The sequence below is a fragment of the Vicia villosa genome, linkage group LG2, assembly GCF_029867415.1.
Source record: "Vicia villosa cultivar HV-30 ecotype Madison, WI linkage group LG2, Vvil1.0, whole genome shotgun sequence".
NCBI classification, from domain to species: domain Eukaryota; kingdom Viridiplantae; phylum Streptophyta; class Magnoliopsida; order Fabales; family Fabaceae; genus Vicia; species Vicia villosa.
The window spans coordinates 136623468-136633265 of NC_081181.1; the positions used below are offsets into that span (position 1 = coordinate 136623468).

General features: G+C 28.8%; 1 protein-coding gene across 1 annotated transcript; it reads right to left on the reverse strand.

Moving 5' to 3' along the window:
- Positions 1–827: 827 nt before the first annotated feature.
- LOC131650120 (uncharacterized) lies at positions 828–1967 on the reverse strand. Its single transcript, XM_058919850.1, has 2 exons — positions 1345–1967; positions 828–1203 (listed from the first exon to the last, which is right to left on the reverse strand). The coding sequence occupies exons 1-2, from the start codon at positions 1965–1967 to the stop codon at positions 828–830; spliced, it is 999 nt and encodes a 332-aa protein (XP_058775833.1).
- Positions 1968–9798: the final 7831 nt, after the last annotated feature.

Here is a 9798-nt window from a genome sequence, read left to right on the forward strand (position 1 = left end):
ATCTAAGGATATAATGCATAATGAATTGCAATTGAGTACCTTAGCATCAAGATCAATTTTCTTTACTTCCAAAATATCCATAAATTTTTGAATTTTTGATTTTGGATTCTTGATTCTAAATTTTCTTTTTCTTCTTTAATATATCTTCTTTGATAAATTTTTGTCTTCCTCAAAAATAAACTAAGATAGATGATGATGAACACTTCTTCACAAGATAGTAACAATGACACCTTGGGTTAGAAATTCATTGGACAAGATTATTCCATCATCTTAAACCCCAATAACTGACACCTTGTCATCTTCTACATCGAATCTAAACTCCCCGTCGGACTAAGACAAATCTCGCTCCATTATGAAAATACCAAAATATTAAACCTTAGGAGGCTATGAGTATCCTCCACCATCTTCAGCTTGAAAACTCCAATATTAATTTTTACATTCAAAACCTTATTCAACATCATTGCACAATTTGTTCTTACTAAAAAATGAATAACATCTAATATTTCATATTATCATCATAACACACAAAGAAACCCACGGGCTTGGAAATAAATTCAAAGAACTTAATATTTCAAACATGGCAAGGAATACAGTAATGGTAATCCAAGTAAATCATTTTTAATCCACCACATTAGGTTCCCATTTTTCAACCTCTTTGAACCAATGATAAAGCCGATCACCTCCCATTTTCACTAAAGCTTTTTTCTCCCCTGGCTCTCTATCTTCAAGAAGGCAGAGGTATGATCCCAAAGGTGTCATTTTTTTTCCAATAAGCAATTGATTAAAAGAGCAAGCACTAGGGGTGCAACCCTTACAAACCGGAACACCTAAATAGATTTGAAGCAATCCAAAGGAACAGTATACCAATCATAGAAACTACAGTACCTAATTGGATTAGAACTAGCTAACCAACACCAAGAAAGGAAGATAACATTGTAAAACACGCTTTCGAAACTATACGCAATTTTTTTAAAAATCATTGCGTTCCTCATATTCCACAAACTCCAAACCGAAGCGATCCAAATAGAAATGATATTCTTCCTAGCATTCACCGTTTTCACCTTCTCCACCACAATGTCAAGCTTCAGAAATTCTTCTAACGAAAAAGGGAGATCCTCCCCTAGCCACAAATAAATCCGCTTCCACAAATACTTCGCCACACCACACTGAAAAAATAGATGAGAGGAGGTCTCTAAATGGTTCCTGCAAAATTCGCAACAGAGAAAAACAGAAGAATCAATAGCTCCTCTTTAACTCAAGGAGATTTTTGTGGGAAGTCTATTTATGCACACCCTCCACAAGAAAATATGGATTTTATTCGAGACTATCGAGTTCCAACAAGACTTGATTAAATTCAGCGTAATTGGATGCCACGCAGCCTCTTTGCCATTCGCAATCAGTAGAGAGACACTTGCCACCGTGAAGCGGCCATCCGAGATCAGTTTCCACTTGAATTCATCAAAGCCATCCTTCTCAAAAGTTGCCGACTGCAGCATGGAACAGAGTTGCTGCCACTGCCCAGAAAAGGAGGAAGAAGCCGCTGAAAACAGAGCCAGATTCTCTTCATCAACAATACTGTCATACAACCAAATAACAGAGTCGTTATCCCACGAAAAAACATCAGCCACCGTGCTGAAAATGTTCACACAGGCTGCAAAAATGTCCGAGAACAGAAAGCTAAGAGATTCTGCTGCCAGCCAAGAGCCGAACCAAAACGAAATTGAGTCACCTTTTTTGACAACATAATGAATGCATCCCGAGAAACCCTCCTCACTTGGGACATCCTTCACATCATTGTTTAAGACATCCCTCCACCAAAAAGAGTCTTTAGAACTAGTAGCCCTCCTACCGTAAGCCAACACTTTAACTTTCGGTTCGCGATATCTTAACAACAAGACATCACTCCAAATAGCTTTGTCCTCCGTAAGAATCCTCCATTTCCACTTGAGAAGGAGGGCTTTGTTCATCTCCCCCACATCTTTTACTCCTAGGCCCCCTTTCTCTTTGGATTTGCAAACCGTTTGCCAATTCACCAAATGCACACATATTTTATTCGCCTTGCCATTCCAAAGGAAATTGCTAAGAATACTTCTTATCTCGTTTACAACTAACCCCAGAGCCTTGAAAAAGGAGAGAGTGAAACAAGGAACGGCATTGAGCACCGAATTAATGAGCGTAACTCTCCCGCCAATTGAAATGTTTATACCTTTCCAATTTGAAATTCTACCTTTTATATTGTTAATCACCCTCGTCCACGTCTTTTTTCTTCTAGGATTTGCACCCACCAAAATGCCTAGAAACAAGAACGGAATATCTCCTTTTTTGCAAAGGTGTCATATTAACACCAAAATAAACCACCATGCCAAAAGAATCTTGAATATTATAGGTCAACCTTGGATTTTCAACCGCACCAACATAATCTCTCTTGAACCTATTTAGTACATCTTCATCTTCAGTATTAAACTCTAAGAGCGTGTCTAGCAGTCCGAACATAGGCTGAATCTAATGATTGGTATTTCCAACGACATTAGCATATGATCTAGAGCCTTTGAAACCCATCCTCTATGTCTCACCATATTCATGCCACACCTTCTTTACCCTCTCATCTTCACTGTTCAACACACACACACACACACACACACACACACACATATATATATATATATATATATATATATATATATATATATATATATATACAGGAGCTTTAAGTTGAGCTTTATTCTCTCTCCCTTGGTTCTGATTCGCAACATGACCTCTTAATTTCCCTCTTTGGAATATTGGCATATTTACAAAAGATATTGTCATATTCCTCAAAAATATTGTTAAGTTTAGTTGCAAGAACTCTTTCATCTACCACATCAAAGAACCTAGCGAATCCAAATCTTCTTCCTCTAATGTCCCTTCTTGTTGAAATTACAACTTCATATATATTGTCGTATTCCTAAAAAATTTCGTACATCCCTCTCGCCTTCTTCTCCTTCAAGAAACAGGTTAAAAAAAAGGAAGTTCTTCCATCCCTCTATCTTTTTCTCGTTAATGATGATGATGATGAACTTGTATTGCCCTATGCTCGTTGATGCGTTGAGTTCTTCCTGCTGCTAACTTCTTCTCATTCGCTTTTGCTCTCTTCTCTCCCCCTCCCATGTCTCTTTGCTAATTTTTTCTCTGACTATACTCTAGTATTTATGGTATATAAACTTTATTGATTTGTAAAAACACTTGCCTTTTTTTTTCTTTTCAAAATTAGATCGTTTATTTTATAATTTCCTACTCGTAGAATTTTGAAATTTCAAAATTTAATGTGCCTTTATATTGCATTAAAATATTTTAACCTTAATAATTTTTTATTTATATTGCATTATAATTACTATGATATTAAACTTAATAATAATAATATATGGCTATCTTTTTTTTTTGTTTTTTAGAAACATTTACCTTTTTTTCTTTCAAAATTAGAGTGTTTATTTTCAGAATTTCAGAATTTCCAAAAAAACGATAGAAATTTGATTTTTATAAAAATATAGAGACATGAATCAAATTTTCTCTATAAATTAAAATTTTCTCTCATTTCATTTTTGCATTTCATATTCAGATAAAAGTAAAGAGATTAAGAGAGAATGCGAAACAAATCACAACAACACTTTAATATCGATTTGATTTCTTTGTTGCTCTCTCTTAAGATATCTTTTATGTAAATATGAAATACAAAAATCAAATGAAAGATAATTTTAATTTATAGCGAAAATTTGAGAGCTTCGTCTAGATATAGTTTAATTCATGCCAATAGATATTTTTATATAGAAATCCAACAATGAGAGACATAACAAAAAAAAAAGCATAAATACACAAATTTCAACAAAATAAAAGAAAACATTTATACACAATTCAATGATTAATTTCATCTATGATAATAAAAAGAGGGTTCAATAATGCAAAACATCCAATTAAATCATCATATTTGTTTCTAAAAATTTCATCACCAGAAGTTGTTTCAAGATAACTACTTGCAGCACTATTTGTGTTGCATTTGAGCCCATTCTTGAAGGAAGATGTCAAATAATTTACATGATTTTAGGGATGCTCCATAATGTTAAAGCTTTTAAAAATTATACAGTCAATATTCTAAGGAAAAAGTCAAATATTTTTTACAAAATATTTTTAATATTTTTAAAACTAGCATATCATAAATCTCAATTTATAAATAAAACCGAGGGGTAAGATTTATATATTCAGTTTAAACTCGTTACAAACTACAGAATATAAATAAATTATTTATTTACTCAAAATACAATATTTTTTACACATAATATTTCTTTAAGTGTGTGGGTGTGTGTGTGTGTGTATATATATATATATATATATATATATATATATATATATATATATATATATATATATATATATATATATATAACAATTTCAAATTCAATTAATCATCACTGTTGGTGAAGATCAAATGTTGGATTCTCATTTCCTTGAAATATCAAAGAAGATAAAATGTTGGATGCAATACATTTTGTGCTCATTATTTAAGAGTTCTATGGAGTGCATGCAATCAACTTATAAGGAACTATTTCCTCTAAGTAAGGAGTTATCAATTCCAAACATTAGAAATATTTTTCTGCACTTGCAATACATCATAGAAAACTTTTCCAAGCTTCTTTAAGTTCCAAAATTTCATGATCTTGAGCAAATGTTTTCAAGGAAAATACTTTCACAAGAAAGATATATAGTGGTGACTGTAGATAGTTTGTTGTGGATTGACTTCTTCAATTCCTTCGTGTGCTACTTTCAATTTATTCCAGATTTCCTTGGTTGTTTTTCAACTTAAGACTCTGAAAAAAAATACATCCATTTCTAAGGTAGATAAAAGTATATTTTTTTGCCTTCTTGTTATATATGATTTTTCTTGTTCCCATTGTTCATATAACTTTACATATTTTGTTGTTTTACATTATTTATGATAGTTGTAAGAATGAGGGATCTATCCTTGACAACACTTCATATTTCATCCTCTTGTGCTTCTAAGTACATTTGCATATGAATTTTCTAGAAATCATAGTATTCACCAACAAAATATGGTGATTTGTTGGTTCTACCACCATCTGCCAAGAACAGTTTTGTGGAATCCATATCTACCCGGATCGAGGAACAAGTTACATTAACCAGCTCTATTGCCAATTGCAAGTTTGAGATGCAACCTAAGAGGGGAGGTGAATAAAGGTGGCCCAATTTTTCTCATTTTTTCGCTATGTTCTTAATTTTCCTTTGATATGATAATGATATATTCTTAGCAATATAAAGTGCAGAAAGTCAAAGTGCCTAAAAAGTAAATGATACAAGTATATATATCCTAGTTCTCCTTATCAATCAATGGTACATCTGGTCCCTTAACACCTTGAAGGATTTTCTACCATGCAAGATCTTTGTACAAGCCTCACGCTAAGACCTCTCTTACAACCTTTCAACTTAAACACCAAACTTATGGTGGAATATGAATCTCTCTCAATCAAAGGACCTTTTCGTGCTTGCTACCTTGGCCTAGAAGACAAAATAAATTTTTGAATTAGATTCTACAAATTTTTATTTCTTAAAATTATTATTATATATGTTGCCCTTGTCATAATGCTAATAAAAATAGAAAAAAAATACCGAAAATACGATAAAAATTTGATTTTTATAAAAATATATAGACATGAATCAAATTTTCTCTATAAATTAAAATTTTCTCTCATTCTATTTTTGCATTTCATATTTAGATAATAGCAAAGAGATTAAGAGATAACGCGAAATAAATCACAACAACACTTTAATATTGATCTGATTTCTTTCTTGCTTTCTCTTAAAGTATCTTTCATGTAAATATGAAATACAAAAATCAAATGAAAGAGATTTTAATTTATAGTAAAAATTTGAGAGCTTCGTCTAGATAAAGTTTTAATTCATTGCAAATAGATATTTTTATATTGAAATCCAACAATGAGAGTCATAACAAAAAAACAAGGGAAAAGCTAAACCCTAAACCCTAAACCCTAAACCCTAAACCCAAAAAACAATGCATAAATACACAAATTTAAAAAAAATAAAAAAAACATTTATACACAATTCAATGATTAATTACATCTATGATAATAAAATGAGGGTTCAATAATCCATACCTTAAAGTTCCAAAAATCTCATAACTTTATCAATATCCCGCGGATTTCTCTCTCACTCTCTCTGCTCCCACTTCAATGTAAATATAAAATGCACAAATGAAACTAGAGACAAACTCAATTTATAGAGAATACTTGAATGTGGTTTTTTGTTCAATAATAAAAGTATTAATTGTTTTTTAATTAAATTTAAAAAGTTGTAAGATTAATTAGTTAATTTGAAGTAAAAAAATTATAGTAACCTAATAAATTATAGTAACCTAACACTTAAATTCTCCTAATCTTCGCCACATATAGTGCGTCTTGACTTAAATTCTCCTAATCTATATTTACTAATATTAAACCTTTCTAAAAAAAAGTTGAATTGCAAGTAGATATCAGTGGTTGGGTTTGACTTTTTTAAAAGTTCGATCTGATCTTAGAATATGTTTAATATTTTATTTAATTAAAACTTTAAAGTTTATTAATTAAATTAATATCATTTTTATTAATAATTTTTAGTTGTATTATCAACTAATATACAATAAAAATTATTTAATTATCATTATAAAGAGTGTTCAAAGTTAATGTGAGAGAAAAGTCATGTTTCTTTTATATATGATAACTTTAAAATTTATGAATTACAATTGATTACTATGTTTACAAAAAACTTGATATCAGACATAAATTAGCACTCCACTTTATAGCTTACTATATTATAAATTGTATTAGTAGATATAATCTAGACTATATTTTTTATATGAGACATAAATTTTATACTTGACAAGTTTAAAATTTTATACTTAATTCCCCTATGCATTATTTTCATAAGTCAAGGTTTGGTAACAAAGTGTGTATATAAGTGCCGCGTGACGTTTTTTCTCTAATTGTACATTAAAAATAAATAATTAGTAATTATTAATATAGTATCTATGTTTTTTATTACAACTTGTTTTTTAATTGTTAATAAATAATATTTGGTAATCGTATTTCTAATTTATTTATTAATTATATATATATATATATATATATATATATATATATATATATATATATATATATATATATATATATATATATATATATATATATGGGCTACCTAACAGGGATTGACATTGAGCTACAAGAAACCAGACGTTCCATGCACCCTAACCATTTTTACCAAAATCCATCATTTTCATCAAGTAACATAAGAAATTCCAATAAACACAATTATAGGCCTTTTCAAAATTGATATTCACTAGCATGCACTTTCTTCTAAATCTCTTCACATAATCCACCAACTCATTTTTTACAAGAACACCGTCCAATATTTGTCTAGAAGAAATAAAAGTCGATTGACATTTAGAAATCATATTAATCATTACTTTCTTAAATCTAGAAGCAAGAAGTTTGAATAGAATTATGTAAAGACTTCCTGCTAAATAAATAGGCCGAAATTCTTCAATACAAGCTGGATTATCAACTTTAAGAACCAAAGCTAGAAAAGAAGTTGTCGCCACCTTCGGCAAAACAGGATTGACATAGAACTCATTTCACCACTAATCTCTCCATTGACATCCCAAACCACTTTTTTTTTTTTGCATTGTTTTTGAATTAGTAATTATGTATGAATTTTTGCTTTCTCTTAACATTTAATTTTGTACTCATTTATTTTTTATCATGCACACATGACTCACAATTATTATTAACTAGACTTTGATCCGTGTATTGTGTAGTAAAAATAAGATTTATTTATTTTTTTAAATGTATCCTGATCCATAATTATAATTAGAATGAAGATTGCTTCAATTAAGATAAATGAAAATAGATATTTTTAATAAAAATTAATGTTTGAAATAATATTTTTAAATTACAAATTTACATTTTAATGAAAAGTAACCACTGCAATAATAAATTATGTGTTATTTAAAATTATTAAGTACAATTCAAAATACATAGTAATTAATTTGATATTTCAATAATGAATGCAATAAGAAATTTTGGCTTATTTAAAATAGTAAATTTTGGCTTATCCCTTGTTGCTTTTTCTTTTTTAATTTAAGGAGTTTGTCTCGGCTCCTTTTTCATATAATTTTTTTTCCTAACTCTAAACTATGAAGAAGGATATGTAATTCTTTTAATGTCAATTTTCCCTTTCTAATTTTGTTGGTATTGAATAAGTTTCTTTTGTTGCCTAATATTTTTATAGAGATTCAAATGAAGGAAAGTTAAACTAATGATATTGAATTAGAATGTTTGAATCTTGTATTTTTGTTACATTTGTTGTTGTAAGAAACTCTATTTTTTTTTATTTTAAAATATCACTAGCCAATGATATTTTCAAAAATATTATGATATATATATATATATATATATATATATATATATATATATATATATATATATATATATATATATATATATATATATATATATATATATATATATCCTTCTTGTATAATATTTTTAAAGGTGAGTATGAGCACATGCCTAGCTGAACTGATCCCGTAGGATGAACAATGAGGATTTTATGTGTTATAGAACTTCTAGATACTGTATGTAGACATTGGTATACTAGTATACTTTGGCTATAGATCAAATTGATTGCATGTATGAAAAACTTATTTAATGAATTTGTGAGCCTAAATTTGAGAAACTTGCAAATCTATGGATTTTGACATATTTCTTAACAAAGTACACTTTATATATGTTACTTATAAAGATATCATAAATGCGTTAACTACAAAACTTTTACTAACATTTCATATATCAATGAAAATGAATGTGCTTCAAGTTCAACATCAAAAATAATAAATTATAGGAAATCTTTTGCAACATAATTGTCTAAGAGAGTTTCCATAACTGACAAATTATTCAAATTGAATTCAAACAGAACAATTAATTATATTCAATTGAATGTATGGCTATTAATCATAATCAAGCTCAAGTCTTACTATACTTATTTATTCTAAACTAAATTTGAAATTCGAACATGATGAGTTATGACGAGAATGATAAATAGAGTAAGTATACAAAAATAAATAATAAATTATACATTGATAAAGGCATAATACTTTTTTCCTCATATCTCAAATCATCTATACTATTTATCACGTCAGTACATTTTGGAGAATCAAGCCCATTTAACACAATTAAAAAACCTAATATCACTAAGTCATATGTCATACATTTGCAAGATTCATGAATATGAAGTGAAATATATGTTTAAAATTACTTGGTATAATAAATCAATAAATAACTTAGCCATAAAAAAGAAGATGAAAAATGTATAATGTATAAATATTTATTTACCTCTATCTTCATTGAGCCTGTAATGTGTAGATGTTGTAGGATGCTTAAAACCTATTACATATATTACATACTTAAATATTTGACTAGATGAATGCTACATTAGTAAACATTATAATACCAATTATGATATAATTCTACCAATTTAATCATATCAATATCAATGTAAATAATAGACTTTTCATTATTTCCATTCAATTGTAGTATTAAACTCCAAATGCATGCATACACCTATATCTAAGATAAATAAATACATAGTATTTGGAAAGTGAGTATATTAATGGCAGTAAATTAGTTGTTACTAATCCTCAACCAAAATATTATTAGCAAGTAATCAAGAAAGTAATGTGAAAACACCTCATCCCTAAGC

Excerpts from the sequence above, each read along its gene's own strand:
- LOC131650120 (XM_058919850.1), bottom strand. The coding sequence starts at position 1,967 with ATGAACAAAGCCCTCCTTCTCAAGTGGAAATGGAGGATTCTTACGGAG. Across the intron at positions 1,204-1,344 it reads ATTACGCTGAATTTAATCAA|GAACCATTTAGAGACCTCCT; the intron begins GTCTTGTTGGAA and ends CGAATTTTGCAG.